Source organism: Eptesicus fuscus, chromosome 14 (assembly GCF_027574615.1).
Source record: "Eptesicus fuscus isolate TK198812 chromosome 14, DD_ASM_mEF_20220401, whole genome shotgun sequence".
Taxonomy (NCBI): domain Eukaryota; kingdom Metazoa; phylum Chordata; class Mammalia; order Chiroptera; family Vespertilionidae; genus Eptesicus; species Eptesicus fuscus.
Window position 1 is genome coordinate 50,948,942 of NC_072486.1, and position 19,134 is coordinate 50,968,075.

Sequence of the window (19,134 nt, forward strand, 5' to 3'; positions counted from 1 at the left end):
TTTCTTACTCTTTTCTAAAACCAATGTGGCCAGGCAATGGCCTCTGGAGGCCTCCAGGTCCCGGAAGAATGTCCCTATTTGCCTTTGAAGCCGCGGCACCCGCAGCTTCCAGCAGTGATCATGTGCTTGCCATCGTTCTGACCTCGCTGGGCATATTGAATTAGTGAGGACTTAGAGTACGTTCCATGTGCAAGGCATGGTTTTAGGAGGCGGGAAAATAACATGTACTGAGCTAGTGTTCATGTGCTAAGAAATCTGCCAAGGGTTTTCTTAGGTATTTTCCTGCCTGCTACTGTGATTATTTCAGCTGGAGAAGGCAGGCTGAGTTTTGGAGAGGAAGGACGGGTGTGTGTTTTGCATGGGGAGATGTAACCTCGGTGAGTGAGCTCTAATTTCCAGACTAGTAATCACAGCAATAATACCTACTTCATCCGGTTGCTGGGAGGATTGTAAGAGTTCATTCAAGTAAAGCTATAGCCCATGTGTAGCTCAACAATGCAGAACTATCTTTCAAGTTAAGAAATCAAGAAAGAGCAGTTTCGCCCTATCCGGTTTGGCTCAGTGGATAGAGCATCAGCCTGCTGACTGAAGGGTCCCAGGTTCGATTCCGGTCAAGGGCATGTACCTTGGTTGTGGGCACATCCCCAGTAGGGGGCGTGCAGGAGGCAGCTGATCGATGTTTCTAACTCTCTATCCATCTCCCTTCTTCTGTGTAAAAAATCAGTAAAATATATTTTTAAAAAAAAAAAAAGAAAGAGTAGTTTCTACCACATACCCGTCACAAAGTAGGCACTGAGAGGACAAAACAAAGTCATTGGTGATCCCGGGACAGTCTCAGGGGAGAAATGGGTGGAACCTCCATGGCAGCTGGTTGTGGAGTGAGTGGAAATGGAAGAGTAGTTAACTCCAATGTTTGAGCTCAAAGTGGGGAAGAGAGATGGCTGAAAGGGGCTCAGTGAGGCAGGGCGTGGATGAGTTCAAGATGGCAGAGCCTTGGACAATTCTGAGTGTTCACAGAAATAAAGAGATGGGAAGAAACAGGAGAGAATGGTGACGAAACTGTGAGAGGTCGGGGTCAACAGGATCCAGAGTGTCCAGAGATGTTTACTTTGTATTGTGACCAGAGGAAGGGAGGTGGTGGGTGGATGGAATTATAGACGTTCGGGTAAATGTTGACAAGATGCTGAGGCAATATTATTACTTAAAAGAATACAGAACCTGAGAGAAGAGAGACCCAGGAAATATAGTGATGGAATGGAGGTAAGGAAAGCTGTAGGAATGTATTTCAGAAATTAAAATTGAAGTTTAAGCTGTACTATAGGGACAATGTTTTTGGTAAACCCAAGCTGTGGAAGTGGAATGTCAGGCCAGATCTCTGAGACCAGTGGCCTAAAGGACAGACTTAACAAGTCACCGAGCACAAACTTACATCTGTCATACTGAGGGCCCAACTGAATAGGGGACTTGTCTTAGGCTCTCACAACCAGAGACTGGACTTCCGCCCCACTGTTCTTACTGGCCATATATCAAGCATGTTGCCAATTTCCTTTTCAAATCTGGAATCAAATAAAGCAGAGCATTGACCCAAACTTTCCACTAATTACTGCACAAAGCTCTTATGACTATATATTATTTATACTGGCTGTTTAGGCTTAAAAGAGTTTAAGGAGAATTTAAACATACAAGTGTATCCATAAGGCATGGTAAATATATGATTGATAGTCTATTGTAGTAGGCAAACCTTTAGAATTATTGTTACTAGTCCAGAAATTCCCTGGTTCCTGTAAGATATTTGAGAGACATTTTCCCTGATAAGAGAAACAAGGGTGTATTACCGTTGATTGATTATATAGTAAACCTTGCCTCCCTTCACATAATCAATGTCTCTCCTCCTAACTGCCTGGTGGGAAACTTTAATGGGATGTTTCCTCCAGTTGTAAAACCACTGAGCCACAGAGAAAGTGCTGTTTACATCCAGGGAGAGAAACACCTTGAAACCAGCTGGGAAGAGGCACGAAGTCTCCACTGATGCTATGCTAACATGAAAAGCTTAACAAAAGAGTTTATCAGAAACACAAGAACTTTCTTAAAATTCCATCCTGGATGAGTACTTTACAGATCAAAGGAAAGTAATCGAAGTTGCTAATGATCTCAGTGGTAAGGAAATAGATGAGAGGGACCAAACAGGAAGCAAGGACCTAGCCACTGGGGACAGTGCTTCCTTCCCCTTGGCACTTGTGGACACACCTGTGTCAGGTGGCCTAGAAGCAATAGGTTCTGGAGAAGGGGTTGGTGTGGTTCAATCAGGAACTAGTTAAGGAAATGCTGAGTTCTATGAAAGGGTTCTCTTTTGAAGTCAGTGAAAGACCCTTAATTTGAGAGCTCAGGGAGAATCAACACAGAGGAGGAGCGGGTTTGGTTGTGTCTGGCTTTCTGGGTGGGTTATTGGTCACCTAGACACAGCCTGGGTGGGTGTTTGCAGAGAAGACACCGCTTTCAGGTCTGTATTTTTTTCATGAGCACCAAAATCATTCTCAGTCTGTATGTTGGTTGCTTTATTTAGGTATTCATTTATTCACTCAGTAAATATTTATAGTGAGTCCACTGTGTACTTGGCACTATGCTAAGTATACAGATATAACGGAAAGCAAAACAAACCTGGTCTCTCGTGGGCTTATGTGATCCAGAGTAGGAAGCAAACTTAGAGAAATAATACTTTTAATATTCTTATTTTTGTATAATGTAGACACTTAGGGAGGCACTTTTAGGGACTCTTTTTCATTGGAGTTTCTTGGATTGGCAGACTATATTCTACTAATTGAGACAAGCCCTAAACATAATCATAAAATAGCCTTCCTCCCTTCATTTTCATAAAGTTCTTTGTCCATAACACCAAGGCCCTAAATGTGCACATACACTGAGCCCTGAATTCCAGCTGTGAGCCCTGCCAATCTGTGCTATTATGTCGAACTAGAGAACACAGCAAGTCTATAAAAAACAAATTGGGGTTGCACCTTCCAACATTCTTGCCTGCTTATTCCAGAGTTTCCTACCTTTTTTTTTAATTTAATCTTTATTGTTCAGATTATTACAATTGTTCCTCTTTTTTCCCCCCCATAGCTCCCCTCCTCCAGGTTCCCACGCCACCCTATGCCCTTACCTCCCTCCCCACTGTCCTCATCCATAGGTGTACAATTTTTGTCCAGTCTCCTCCCGCACTCCCTACACCCCTTTCGCCTGAGAATTATCAGTCCACTCCCTTTCTATGCCCCTGATTCTATTATATTCACCAGTTTATTCTGTTCATCAGATTTTTAATTCACTTGATTTTTAGATTCACTTGTTGATAGACATGTATTTGTTGTTCATAATTTTTATCTTTACTTTTTTCTTCTTCCTCTTCTTAAGAATACCTTTTAGCATTTCATATAATACTGGTTTGGTGGTGATGAACTCCTTTAGCTTTTTCTTATCTGTGAAGCTCTTTATCTGCCCTTCAATTCTGAATGATAGCTTTGCTGGGTAATCTTGGTTGTAGGTTCTTGCTAGTCATCACTTTGAATATTTCTTACCACTCCCATCTGGCCTGCATAGTTTCTGTTGAGAAATCAGCTGACAATCGTATGGGTGCTCCCTTGTAGATAATTAACTGTTTTTCTCTTGCTGCTTTTAATATTCTCTTTGTCTTTTGCTCTTGGCATTTTAATTATGTGTCTTGGTGTGGTCCTCTTTGGATTCCTTTTGTTTGGGGTTCTGTGTGCTTCCTGGACTTGTAAGTCTATTTCTTTCATCAGGTGGGGGAAGTTTTCAGTCATTATTTCTTCAAACAGGTTTTCAGCGTTTTACTCTCTCTCTTCTTCTGGCACCCCCATAATTCAGATGTTGGTACGCTTGAAGTTGTCCCAGAGGCTTCTTACACTATCTTCAAATTTTTGGATTCTTTTTTCTTTTTGCTTTTCCAGTTGAGTGTTTTTTGCTTCTTTGTATTTCAAATCTTTGACTTGATTCTTGCATTCCTCTAGTCTGCTGTTGGGTCTCTGTATAATATTTTTTATTTCAGTCAGTGTATGTTTAATTTCTAGTTGGTCCTTTTTCATATCTTCGAGGGTCTCGCGAAATTTATCGGCCTTTTCTAGGAAATTCTTGAAAAACCTTGTAACCGTGTTTTTGAACTCTATATCCGGTCATTTGTTTTCCTCCATTTCTTTCATTTGTGATCTATTTCTTTGTCTCCGCATTTTTGCTGCTTCCCTGAGTTGGTAGGGTAGCTTTGTGTGGTAGGTGTCCTATAGGGTATAGTGGCTCAGCCTCCCCAGTTACCTGAGGTGGACACTCTTGGTGCACCCCTTTGTGGACTGTGTGTACAGCCTTGTGGTAGTTAAGTCTTGATTGTTGTTGGTATCACTAGAAGGAATTGACCTCCAGGCCAGTTGGCCGTGAGGATCAGCTGTGTCTACGCCGGGAGACTTCTGTGTTGGAGACAGCCTTATGGGACAAGACTTGTAAAATTGCACAAGCTTCTGTGCTCAGCTTGGATGGGGTGGAGTCTCAGGGCTGAGCAGTCTTGGCTTCCAATCAGCCCTGCCCTATGAGGCCCCTGGGTCTCAGTGTCCCTTGGTAATCACTGCAAGCACCTCTGAGAGAAAGCCGCCCTCGAGTTTCGCCCACTGCCAGACAGTCCAGTTTCTCCCCCGATGAATCTGGATTCCCAGAGTCTCACCCGGAACTGAAGTTCAGCACAGTTGGGAGCTTCCGGTTCCCTCCAGCTAGAGAAAGCCAGCGGCGCAGTCAGCAGTCAGTCCTCTCTGCGCACACTTGTGCGCACGCCTCCAGACCTCTGCCTTTCACAGCTCCCCTGAGTTTCCGCCTGACAGTCCAGATTCCCCCCATATGAGCCTGGGTCCCCAGGGGTTCGCCCAGAACTGGGGTTCAGTGCAGTCGGGAGCTTCTGACTCCCTCCCACTAGGGAAAGCCAGCGGCAACCTCAGCAGTCAGTCCTCTCTGCGTGCACTCTGCGCGTGCCTCCAGACCCCTGCCTTCCATGGCTCCCCCGAGTTTCCATGTGCCTTTCTCTCTACCTAACAATCCAGATTCCCCCCCATATAAGCCTGGGTCCACAGGGTCTCACCCAGAACTGGGGTTCAGTGCAGTCAGGAGCTTCCTTCTCCCTCTCTCCAGAGAAAGCCAGCCAGGCACTCAGCCGCCCTTCTTCTCTGCGCTCATGTCTCCGTACCTCAGCCTTTTGCAGCTCCTCTGATTCTCCGTGAGTTTTTCTCTTTCCTTCTAGTTGTAGAATTTCCACTCAGCCAGCTTTCCTGTGGTTCTGGATGATGTCCTTTTTGTCTTTTAGTTGTAGTTTTGGAATTATTGTGCGAGGCAGCAATGTAGGTATTTACCTATGCCGCCATCTTGGTTTCTGATCATTTCCTACCTTTTTAAACTCATAACTAACTCTTTTTAATAAACATAAAAAGAATATTCTGAATGTCTGAATTCTCACAGTAAATTTTTCACAGAAAAAGAGATTAACATAATTGAAACTTTAACCTTTTGCACTCGGATGTCGAGTGTGACTCGACACGGTTAGCATTAGAATAAAGGAATCGAGAAAAAAGCAAGCGAGTGCAAAGGGTTAAGAATAGTTTTTTACAAAATAAAGCATATGAATATCTTTGTAGATTGCAGTAATTTGGCATTTTTTCATAATTTTTACAGAATGTTTTTAAACATTCAAGTATATACAAAGGGACAGATTTCTGAAATCCTAACATGGCAATTAAATGGAGCCAGGAGAAATTTACTGTAGTCTTTCAGGCTTATTGTTTTCCTTTCCTGTTGTGATTCCACTGTCTCTTAAATTCTAAATGGCATAATTAGCGATATGGGAGGAACTTAGACTATCTGCTACCTTTGTATTTCCTACAATAGCCTTGCAACTGTTCTGAAATCCCCTGTAAGTCAGGTTTGGGCTTAATCAAAACAGAAAGTTGATTCTTTTATCTTGGCATTTTAGAATCCAGTAATATATATTACATGACTGGCCAGACCCCAGACATACCAGAGTGTGTCTTTTGCAATTTTTCACAAGCATTGTGTCTGAAGGTTGAACGCCATGCAATCAGATGCTCTGTTAAAAACATAATGTTTGCCTGCAGAGTGTACGGTACATTAATTTAGTGTACTGGTCACCTATGATCTGACTTTGATGTCTGACAAGATGGTCATGAGCTTATATCTCTGAGCCTGTTAGGTATCAAATAAGGTTCAATATGATTATTATCCATTTTTTCCAAGAAAAGTAAAGATAGTTTCTCACTTTGATTTTACAGGTTTTTTTCCATGACATGAAATTATATCCATAAGCTACACTAATCCTTAAACACACCACCATTCTTCATTGCACATTCTGAGAGCCATGTAGTTACCTCACCAGATGTCTCATTCTGTCCACTGCTCACTCTGGTCCATGCCCTGATCATTTCTTACTGAGTCATCTTCCTGTTTCTGCCATACCTCCCCACCCCTTCTAGCCTCTTCACAGAGCTTGAGTGAATCTCCTAAATGTAAGTCATATCAAGTCACTCTTTTCCTTCTTAAGTAAACACCTAAGTCCTTAATCTTGGCCCATAAGGTCCCCTCTATGATGTCATCTCCTCTGATTGTTTCTCTTACTCAGTCTACTTCATTTGGTTGCTTTCCTGTCCCTGGTATATTCTAAACCCTGGTTGCCTACACGCATGCCTTCCTCCCTAGATGTCCACGTGCTTGCTCCACAACTTCTGCAGATCCCTGGCTCTAAGGCAGTTTTACTGCTGAAGTCCTCTGACTGCCTGGCATTCCCTAGTCCCCTGATCCTGCTTTATTTTTCTTAGAAACATTTACTGGATGAAATGCATCTATTACAAAAAAAAAAAAAAAAGCCATATAGGACTAACTACTGTTTTAGAAACTACTTTGCATTTGTGGCAAATTTTTAAAATCTATTTTTTAATTAAAATTTTTTTGATTAAAGTATAGCTGGCATACAATATTATGTTAGTTTCACGTATACAATGTTCCAGTATTTATATACCTTACTAGAGGCCCGGGGCACAAAATTCATGCACGGGGGTGGGGGCGGCCTCAGCAAGTTGGCCAGCTGGGGAGGGATCTCAGGAGGGCTCCAGGGCATGTCCAGCCCATCTCGCTCAGTCCCGATTGGCCAGACCCCAGCAGCAAGCTAACTACCAGTTGGAGCATCTGCCCCTTGATGGGCAGTGCACATCATAGAAAGTGGTTGAGCAGCCTTAGCATATCATTAGCATATTATGCTCTGATTAGTTGAATGGCTAACCAGCAGACTGTACACTTAGCATATTAGACTTTTATTATATAGGATGATAAGGGGTTGATATCCAAAAGACAAGGAACTCACACAACTCAATAAGAAAAAAGTCTGATAAAAAAATGGGCGGAAGATAGGAAGATGATATATTCCTTTTTTATTTAAAATTTTAGAATATTAAGGCCACAAGGGGAGAAATAGACCTACTGAAATGGCAGATTTAGTAATCAGAATGACATTTATTTAGAATGTGACCCACATTTAAATCCTGAGTAAGAGGAGGTTACTCACTCTCTCAGGCAAAATGCCCAGAAGGTGCCAGGAAAAAGGTACCCCAGGGCACAAGTCACAGGGCAGGGGTGTGACCAGATGCCCAAAATCATGCCTAGATCTGTGGAAAGTGCACGCCTGTCCCCAGGTAGAACTCTACACATCTCTGTGAATCAAGAAGGAAAGGAAGTCGCTGAGATGGTTTCTGTCCCCTCTCCCCCTACACCTCCCCCGTGCTACCCCTCCCCCCCCCCCCCCCCCCCCCCCGCCCCTTGACAGGACGCAGGGCCTGGAACAGGTTGTGTGCATCTCTGGATTCCATTTAAAGTCTAAGACTTCTGTGGAATGAGGACCAGGACATTGAGATGCTGGCAGTCAGATGAATGCCTACGACAGCCTGGCGCCAGGCCCCAGCCCTGCGGCGTATATTGTGGGAACTGCCCCTTTGATTCTGACGAGGGGAGACACTTATCACTGCATGTCCATCAGTGAGAGCAGAACAGGACGCTCTAGCACTGACAGAATGAGACACACAGGCTTCCTGGCCCCTGCCCCAAGGCCAAGATCAGAGACAGCTGTTACTCCAGTTCCATCAGATGGTCTAGGTCAGTGGTTGGCAAACTCATTAGTCAACAGAGCCAAATATCAACTGTACAACAATTGAAATTTTTGAGAGCCAAATTTTTTAACTTAAACTATATACGTAGGTACATTGTTATTAACTTAATTAGGGTACTCCTAAGCTGGCCTTTGCTAAAAACTCAAGGGACCAAAGAGCCGCATGTGGCTCGCGAGCCGCAGTTTGCTGACCACTGGTCTAGGTGCCCAAGTAGGGGCCAGTCTGTAGTCAGCTCTTGGAAAGCCCTTCTCTTTGAGTGTAGGAGAGAGAGACCACACAACTGTGTCCGCCATCTCTGCAGCCAAGGATCTGCCAACATTCAGAAGACAACAGCAGTGAGTGTTCAGTGAGATCTGAAGGAGCCCAAAGCCAATACTCACCTTTCCCCAGGTGATAGAGATGTTCTAGAAAGAATAGGGGAGAGGGATTTGCTGCTCCCAGATTACTTCTTGAAAAAATGCCTTAAAGAGTAAAAGAGTGAGAAGTGGCAGTTGTAACCATCAGGAGGGAGTGTTAGGGTGCTCCATCCACTACTGACTGGATCAAAACAAGTAGCTTAGACCCTGCTTGTCAACAAGGCACCATGAGGGCCCAATCAGAGCTGCCTCTCCCTCAGCCCACCACCAGCCAGATGCCACATGACATCAGAGGAACCGGAGGCCACAGATCTTTCACTCTGACAGCCTGGATACTTGCAGGAAATATATGGGATTATTTCTTAATTACTATGATAGAAAACATACTAACAAGCTATTTCTACATGTACATATTTGTTGTGATTTAGGAGATTTTTAAAAACTAGTTTAATTAAGTCTATTTTTACCAAACAGATTATAATTGTAAACTTGTCTGTATCATGCCAGGTAAATATGACTTCTTAACCTGCACTTTGATATAACTTTCACTTGTATAATCATATAATTGTTTTGAATGAATTATATTTTTCAACATAACAAAATTGCCATTCTCCATCCCTCCCTCCAAATACTTCAAAGTAAATATTTTTTCTACATAAAAATTTTGTAATCACCTAATTTTCATATAATTGATGTAGATATTTTAAAAAGATTAATTTTCATTCAGATAATTGCAAATGCAGCCATTCAATTTATTTTTTCATCTTCTGTAACAATATAGATCAGTTTCCCTAGAATTACAAATAAAAGCTCTGTAATTTAAATCTTCTATACCATGAAATAATCTCCCCATAGTGAAAGTGAACACAGAGTAGCTGAATTTCACCCTTTTCTATTTTCTACAGATATAGCAAACCGTTTTTACTAAAAGCTAAGCATTGAACCGTGCTGAGCAGCTAATCCTGTTGAATCATTTTCCCTTGCCCCTGTCTAAACTGTTAATAACCATAATTAAATAGTAGCCAGCAGTGACAGCAAATCTCCTACAGATAGTGTCCGGTTAATGGAATTATGTCATGCATTTTCTGAGTGGAATGTAGTACAGAGGGCTTCAGTTAGTGCTTCGTGTCTGTCCACGCTCTATCGCTCACATACTCAAGGACCAGGGCACAATCCTCTATATCAGCTTTTCTGCTGTCCTGAGCCCACAGCGTTGGCCAAATGCTTTCTTCTGTTATGTGACTAAGCTTTAGAAAAACCTGGATAATATAGCCACATTTGAACCAGCTCAAATAGTACGTAGCTCGAGTCATTTAACTTTGTTTCAATCTGAATGTGATTCTGGAGAGCCCACCAGGTGAAGTGGCAGTTTGATTCCGTTCAGAGACTCAGCCCTGGCGCTGTGCATGCTTAGCTCAATGATATCTTGAAATGTTTTCCCAGCCTTGAAATAAAGGGGTTGGGTGTTAGACCAGTGGCTCTTGCACTACATTTTCTGAAGCCCCAAAGGTCTACTGAGTCCCTAAGTTCACCTTAGTTTGGGAGTGGACAGAGCCCTGAACCTGGTACCCTAGATGCTTCAAGTAGGCACAGTTCACTTTTATCTGACCACCCAACTAGATAATAAAGTTCCTTTCAGATTAGCAATCCTATGCAAAAAATGAGTCAGACCAAGTCACATACCTGATTGGGAGAAAAAGACATTTGAACAGTGAACATACAGGATAGGACATGCATGCCACCACTCCACAGTAATAGAGTAATTGCTAAGTAGAAAGTTATAAATGTAAGCCAGGATAGTATAATATTTATTTGCAAGCAATTAGTTACTACAAAGAAAGTTCATCAAGAAAAGAGAGGTTCAGGCTGTTAACAAGAAACCATGGCGCGACTATTGAAAATGGATTGATTATTGTAACTAGAGTAGGGGAAATATGTCAATTGTGAATTAAAGTAGCTTGCTTTTTAAGAATGGCAAATATTTTCAGACTCATTAGACTATTAATATAAGATGCCAGCTATTTCTAATATGAATTATCATTGTATATCAGTAAGAAGAACTAAAAAATGAAAGTAAGTCATGATGAAATACATGTTGAGCAAACATAAAAATTTATAGGTTTATGGACAAAGCCTAAGGTACTGTTTCATTACCTTCAATAAAACAAATCATATCTTTTAATAGTAAAACATCTGACTTAAATGCTGTTTTTCCTAAGAGACCAGGTTCAGACTCTCTCTGATGAAATTCTGTCTAATGAAGGTCATCTCTTATTTCTGTTCTGTAAATACTTTCAACCGGACAGTGAGAAGCCACTGTGACCTGGGATTTCACTGTCTGTGTCTCATGATGTTCCAGGCTGAGGTGTCAGAAAGATCATCTGTTGTAAAGGAGCTGAATTCAAGTCCTTCCGTGTCCCTAGGAGGGTCAAGCATGGGAGGGTGCCTCATGGAGAAGAGAGCATTTCATCAGGAAGGGATCCCCTCCGAGGAGCAGGGCTCTGGCTGAGTTTATCGAGATTGAGCCAGAATCTGAGGGACTTACAGAGCAAATATTTCAGAACTTCCAGAGCTTTTTAAACTCAGACCCTTTGAGTGATCTGACAGGATCTTCCCAGCCCTGACTTGGACATTCAACTTCTCATGGTACCTACCCTCACTCCTGAGATTTGTCAGGATAGGCAGCGGTCCTTCTCATTCTTCCTGGGTGGCAGAAATAGGAAGACTTTGTGGGGTGTGCGTCAATGTATATGATAATATATGTCTTTTTGAAAGCTCCCTTGTTGTAACCGTATGACACCTTGTGCTCAGAACTTGCAACATTACTCCAAAGCGGCCGAACTCTTCCATCCTTCTTCTCACGGGTTCAGTGAAGATCTATGGCCTTCTACTTTTGTTTATAATTTATTGTTTAAATATGTTGTAAGGAAATTTCAGTATCTGTGCATAAACATGTTTTCCCAGTTGTGGTCCATGCATACAAACCGAACGGTGGGTTTTCTCCTCACGTCTGGATTAGGCAGTTTGTCTCCAGGCTGTGGTCATCTTTAATTATTATCTTCAAACTTGCGTAGCATATATTACATAGTACTAGCTCCGGACTGAAAAGTGCAAGAAACTTGTCTGTGGCTGGTGAAGGGGACTCCCCAGGCCTTCATTCCCTTGTACAGTGACCTGGCTTCTTTTGCATTGCTCCCCTGGCCTTGTCCTCTCTGATGTCACAATGGTCTCTACTCCAGGTGACAGCTGTAATCCAGATCCTACCATCATATGCTGTAGCCAATTAACCCTACCTGTACCGTACCACAAAGAGAAGGTTGACATGCATAAGTCCTTCTTGTTTTACGACAAGTCAACTTATGCATGAGGCCTAAATATGCTGGTTCGGTCAAATCTTACCCAAATTAGTAATGTCCTTCAAAGCAGTTTGGGGGGGGGGGGGGCTGTCACCAACTTTTCCCAACCCCACATGTTTGATTCTTCTAACCTCTTCCCTCTTTCTCAGGCATGCGATGTACAGCCTTCCAGAACAGCCCCTATCACATGTTGATGCCTTTTCTTCCACAGAACAGTCTGTGTTTTTTATTTGTCTGGGGTTATCAGATTTGACTGGTAAAGTTTAAAAGATGTCACCCACAGGTTTGAGTTTGATGTTAAATAATTATACTGTGCTACCTCACGTATTATTTTCTTCCTTCACTTTTCTATACCATTTCCATTTGTTGATGTGCTTAGAAGAATCTCGACATTTGAAGGATACAAGCAAATGCCACTTTAAAGCATTTGATAATAAATTTTCAGTACTTTCATGGGGAAGTCAAAGCCCTTCATAGACATTAACAGACTCGTATCCACGACAATGTATTGGAGATAACAGGACAGGTGTTATTGGTATTTTTGGTATTTTTCAAATGGATGCTGAGGTCACCTGAGAAACTTTTGGCAAAAGTGGTGAGGATATTCCAGTGGAGAGTTGACAGAAGCCAGCAGCACATAGTGACTTGCCCAGTGGTCTCCGGCCAGTCGGCCACAGAGTGGGATGAGAACCTGGGTGCGGGGGCCAGTCCTCTCAGGCCAAGTGCAGTTCTGATTCTCACCCTCTTGTGAATAGTTTGGGGGCAGGGCCGCAGGAGGTGAAGGAAGTAACTAGACCCAAGTGAAGCAGCCTTTAGGCAGACTAGCTTTCTGCTCTGCACACATTTAAATCTAACTTTTTACACTGAAAATTTTTGTCCAGTTCTACACAGATCATTCCTCTTACCACTAGTAATTACTGTAAGTAAACTTACGGATTTGAACTGACCTTTCTATTTCATAAACCCAGTAAGCTTTTTCATTTTCCCTAAAGCAGCTCTGATTGGCTCTTTAACTGTAACCTAGGGCCTTGGTGTAGACAGGGGTCCTCAAACTTTTTAAACTGGGGGCCAGTTCACTGTCCCTCAGACCGTTGGAGGGCCAGACTATAGTTTTAAAAAAACTATGAACAAATTCCTATGCACACTGCACATATCTTATTTTGAAGAAAAAAAAAACAATGGCAAAAACACCCGCATGTGGCCCACGGGCCGTAGTTTGAGGACGCCTGATGTAGAACATGCTTATGGCATAACACATTAGGGAATTCTTTCCAGCCAAGAAAATAGTACCACTGTTTTTGGTTTATTTTGAAATGCCCACACACTTGAAAGTGTTCATCTTAGTAGACATTTTCTAACTGGCATATGTAGTGTTGATGCCTTCAAGCAGCAGCATGTTCTCAGTCTAATTGTTTTTGGATAGAGGATGAGCCATAATATGGGAAACAGAGAAGGAAGAATTGAGCATCCGAGGCCTTCTAATGACTTCCAGCCTTGATCCAAGGGCACAGGACATGTGACTTCTGAGAGAGATGCAGATAAATGCAGCCACTTTCACTAGAATTATAATAGCCCTTAGTCAATTGGATTCAAGAAAGATTGGCTGTCAGGATAGAGAGGTAGCCCGCGCTTACCTTGGAGGAGTCTTCAGCAAGTCAGGGTTTTGAGAGATAATGTCCAAAAGCAAGCACAGCAGTGAATAAGCCTGCTCTTATCATGAGCCAACACTAAGTTCTGTACATAATTCCAGTTAATTTCAGGTCCTCCTGCATCAGTAAGTGCAGCAAAGGTTGTCCTTGGTGAGCGTCAGTGAGCTCCTTCCCGTGTGCCCGCTGTGGGCTCAGCCCCACTTTGGTTCTTCCCAGAAGCTCCAGCACAGACATCACAGCCTAGACCAGTGGTCGCCAACCTTTCGGACCTCACGGACCACCAGTGGCCCTAGACAACTGCTTCCTAACTTTGGTTCACATTCTCTTTAATTTGGATTTATTTCGGTGCACTTTAAATCAATGGGCATTTCTTGATTTGATTCTTGTAATGGCATTATTTCAGCTCTTAGGGAGATAAAGGTGAACAAGAGTAAAGTACTTCCCTTCATAAGTTCTTAGCCTTTTCCCCCACATTTTTCCCCTAAATTTTAATGTTGAAAAGGTTCAGACCAACAGCAAAATCTATATATATTTTGCCCAAATTTATCAATTGTTGACATTTTTCTACTTATGCAATTCGTCCTTTGAGTGTTTTTTGCTATCCAAACCATTTCAGTCCTGATAAACCCATCCTTAGTTGAAAATATCAAATATCATAAGTAGAAATGCATTTGATATACCTAACCTACTCAGCATCACAGCCTCACCCACCTTACATGTGCTCAGAACACACGCTAGCCCAGTGGTCGGCAAACTCATTAGTCTACAGAGCCAAATATCAACAATACAACAATTGAAATTTCTTTTGAGAGCCGAAAACCGACTTATGCGCATGGGCCACGAAGTTTCAATCGCACTGTATGTGCGCGCCCGCACGTGGTATTTTGTGGAAGAGCCACACTCAAGGGGCCAAAGAGCCGCGTGTGGCTCGCGAGCCGCAGTTTGCTGACCACTGCGCTAGCCTACAGTTGGGCAGCATCATTTCACTGCTGCTGCAGTATCACAGTGCATATTGCTGGCCCAGGAAAAGATTAGAATTCAAAGCAGAGTTTCCACCGAATGCATATTGCTCTCATACCATTTTAAAGTCAAAGAACTGTGAGTCAAATCATCATAAGCTGAGGACTCTATGTTGAAGACATGATGATACTTAACCCCTGAAATGCTTCAGGTTCTCTCTCTCAAGAACAAGTATGTTCTCCCATATAACTACAGTGTCATTATCTACTCCAAAAACTGTAACACTGATAGATTAGTATTATACAGCCTATATTCATGTCCCTTGGTTCTTCCAGTGATGCTGTTTAAAACATTTTTAAATCCACTACAATATCTTTAAAAGCCATACATTATATTTAATTGTACTATCTGTTTAGTGTCTTTTAACCCAGAAAAGCCCACACACATACCTTAACATTGACAGCTTTGAACACCCCAAGCCAGCTAACCTGCCAGGTGTCCCCCATTCAGCACTGGTCTGATGCCTTCCCCTTATTACATTTGGAGTAAGCAATGTTGACAAAAATTATTACACAAGTGATGTTATATTTGTGTTCATGTCGCATCACATCAGGAAGAACATAATGTCAGTTTGTTCTTTTACTGGTGATATGAGCTCTGTCTGCTACATTTTTTTAAAAATTGGAAGTAATACATGAAATGGTACTTTGAGACTGTAAATATCTTGCTCCCCAACAACATTTCGCTCAGTGGCTTTAGCATCATTGATAGATGATCCTGCCTGAACCAGTTATTACACTGGCAGCTGCAAATGGTGCCTTTCTAATTCTCTAATTCCATCACTCATTCCTTTAGTAGTTAGCATTCTTCTATAGAAGAGTTTTCCTCTCTCCCTGCCTTTGGGGATTCTTTTTATTGTTTGATATATTATTTTGCATCACTCTCAGTATTCTTCTCTATCTCTATCTTCTCAGTTTCTGCTGATTTTTTTTTTTTTTTTGCTCTCTCTTGCTTTTTCTGGGAACAGATGTTTCAGACTCACCTTATACGTTGCTGGTCCTAGACTTGGAATCGAAATACTCAAAGTCTCTTCTAGGGAAGCGATCAAGTAATTTATAAATAGAAAGGGAATTATTATCCACCTGTGGTAGGTAGAGAACCAAAGAGAACTCTACAGGCTAGAAGGTGACACTTGACTTTAGCCTTGAGGGATACAGCAAGCATTGAAAAAATCAGATATGTGCCAGGAGAGAAAGAACATCAAAACTTTTCATGGGAATAGGACATTCCTGTTCTATTAAAGAAAGGGCGAGTAGGAGGAAGCAGCCAGGTGAGGAAGGGCCTCAAATGCCAGGATGTTTGGGATGGGGGACAGGCAGGTTTTAGGCAATTGGGTTGATCAGATAAGGAATCTAGAGCAGTGGGAAGGAAAAGTGATGGTTTAGAATGAGTATAATTATGAGAGAATCTGCTATGTGTCCAGGCAGGAGTCTACTCATTACATTCCTTAAAGAATGTAAGAATATTAGTTATACATTATCCTGTAATATAATACTATTTCTGAGTTTTAAAATTGTCTTTCCAAATATTTCCTCAGAAAGATAACAGGCTCCCTCTAGTGGGAAGTGAGCATTACAATTGAATTACTACAGTGAAACTTCCTGGTTTCCTGACTCTGACAGTATTGGCCCATAGCACTTGTTTATTTTTCTCTGAATTTTAGCCAAAAATAATAATATTTATAAGACAGGTTGGTGAAGCGAACTGCTCTTATATAAGCAAAGGCACAAAGAACTGCTCTGTGCCTAGCATTCACTCCAAGCACGGTGTTAGAAAGTGTAAATATAGATTTATGTAATTTATGAATACATAAGTTCTTATTATAATCACTTTCAAGCCTTTAGCTGGATAACTAAGTGGTTTAAAGGACAGCTCATCTCCTGTCCTCGCTTTGCAGCTCTTCGGCAGTGGCTCACTCAAGGTTGCACGTTGGGAGTTGGCTCTAACCTTTGCTCCTATTTCGCAGGAAAAAAGGCCTTTTCTTAATTTATGAGGGAAAAAAAGATCAAAATCCTACGCTTACTTGAAGCTAAAACAGGATCGCTATAGAGATAATAACTGGTGTAAATGTTCTGAATCATCAAGAAAAATTCAAATTGCATCAGGCGAGGACTGAAGTAGCATGTTACAGAAATGGGTTTTGGTTTTACCGTTGGTAAGGAACACAAAAGAAAAGTTAATATGAGAATGGCATGTGTCCGAAAGGTCAACCACCAGCCACCAGCCCCAGCAAGAGAGGTTACAGCAAGTTAGAAAAACTTCCAGTTTTAAAATCCCATGTCCTGTATTGGCCCACCCACATTTCACATGTCTTCTATCCAAGCACGTGCTCACTTGTGTTTGGTAACTGCTGACAGATTCATTCAAGTGTGGAGGAAGGTTGGCTTCACCAAACATTTTCTTATCGTTTTCTTATAGCAAATCACGCGCTCAGCTTTGGAACCCTGGTCAGCACCTCCAATACCTACGATGGATCTGGTGTTGTGACCGTGGAAACGGACCACCCGCTCCTCTGGACCATGGCCATCAAAAACTGACCCAGGGACTGGCCTTCGTAGCTCTGCCTCCAACTTACCTCATCTGCCAGCAACTCATTGCGCAACAAGCACAGGTCCCCTTGGTCTGCAGGAGTCTAAGCCCACTCGTCTTAAAGATGTCAGTGTTTAGGTAATTCAGGTAACATGACAGATCTCAGTTTTACAGTGAGGGGAGACATCATTATGTTAAGAAAATAAATAAGCTCTATTACATTCGGTTGAAAAACTAATGTGGATCATTCCACCATACAGTTCAGTTCTGATTGTCCTTATGTTATTAATCATTCCATTTATCCTAGAAAATGACTTTAATTCAAAGCTGAGAAGGCTCAGTGGGGCTCCTTGGTATCAGCACACAGGCCTCCTGCTGTACACCCTCCAGTGCTTGACACCCAGGGCTGCTTCTGAGCCTGTTAGCATTAGATTCCTGTGTAGCAGATTGATATGTTAGGACTGTACCCTTTTACTTCAGCCTTATTACTGTCTCTTAAAAATGAGAACCATTGACCTAATTATTAAATTTGAAAGCAGGCGGTTATGGAAGCTCTAGGTGAAAGGAGGAATGGCATGGATTCATACAGCCCTGGGAGACTCCCCAGAGCTGCCTCATTGCCTTGCAGCCAGGACTGAGACCACTGTGCACAGCAAGCCCTGAAGTGGAATCACCCCTGACATACCTCAGACTGAGAAACACTGGCTCGCAGACAACACGCTTACTCCAATGACCAGAAAAAAAGCCTGGCAGCTTGTGGGATAAGTGAGCTCCGTGCACTGAGGAGCCTGGGTCTGAAAGCCTGCGTTCCTGTGCCCCATTCACCTGACTCCCCGGAGCCCCCTCCTCACCTGGAAATGGAGGGACTGGATGGAGGGTCCTGAGCCCCTTCCCACACTCAGGGCCTAAACACTGATTGGCGGTTACTGGGCAGATCCTGCACAGGGTGAGAGCGTTAACCCCCGGCCTTGAAACGTATTCACGTTGCTTTTAGGATTAGACCCTGTTCTAGCCTCTTACCCTCTTCTGTCCCATTCCCAAACGGTGTGTGGCCATATAAACCAGGAAGTAGAAGCACCTGCCAACAGGCCACCGCTGCGGGAAAGGGACCAGCAGCTCTTTCCTCCTGGTGCTACGAGAGGGCCTCTGCTGAACCAGCACGCAGGTAACCGAGAGATCCTCTTAACCATCTGTGCAATGTGTGTGAGACTGAAATCCAGATGTCAAATAAAAATGTTTAATTAATGTGCACATCTGTGGTCAGTATTAAAGAAAACAATATTTCTCAACTACTTCATTATCACCAATCACCTCAGTGTTACAGTGTTTCTACATTTTAAAAAAGATTTGCTCAAAGGATGATTAGTAAGGACAATACTTCACTCATCTGATTTCGGAGAACCACCAGAATTATTATCAATACACTAGAGGCCCGATGCATGAATTTGTGCACAGGTGGGGTCCCTCGGCCTCACCGGTGATCAGGGCAGATCGGGCCTGCCGGAGGGGTCCGCAGGAGGTTGGCTGGCCACGGGAGGTTGGCTGTGGGAGCACACTGACCACCAGGGGGCAGCTCCTGCATTGAGCATCTGCCCCCTGGTGGTCAATGTGTCATCATAGGGACTGGTCAGCCGGTCATAACGGTCACTTAGGCTTTTATATATATAGATTCTCTAACCTCTCTCCCTGGGAGTTCCTCTCTAGATGCCCTGTACTGGGTGTTTACCTGTGACCCCACCTATAAAATAGGATTAGGTATAGACCTGTGTATCCTCTAGGACTGAGAAAGGAAGGATAGGTAGATTGCTTTCCAAGAGCTTTCTTAGCCGGAGGGAAAGGAAGAGAGAAGGCCCTGCCAGAGTAGAGGAAATGGAGGAAGCTGGAGGAGGAAGAACTTGGGCAGCAGGGAGAGCCACGGCTAGGTCCTTCCATTCCTCTCAGCACAAATGCAGAGCCCAAAGCTCCTGTCCACACACTGCCAAGCTCCCCCGTCACCACACAGACAAGTGCA

At 42.9% G+C, this 19,134-nt stretch overlaps 1 protein-coding gene across 2 annotated transcripts in view; it reads left to right on the forward strand.

Moving 5' to 3' along the window:
- Positions 1-18,368, forward strand: part of TPK1 (thiamin pyrophosphokinase 1) — a 274,215-nt gene extending 255,847 nt beyond the window's left edge. For both annotated transcript variants that reach the window (XM_028128971.2, XM_008153985.3), the window contains one exon: positions 17,013-18,368. In XM_028128971.2, the coding sequence (XP_027984772.2) occupies positions 17,013-17,131 (119 nt within the window). In that variant the 3' untranslated portion in view covers positions 17,132-18,368. The remainder of the gene's footprint in view (positions 1-17,012) is intronic.
- Positions 18,369-19,134: the final 766 nt, after the last annotated feature.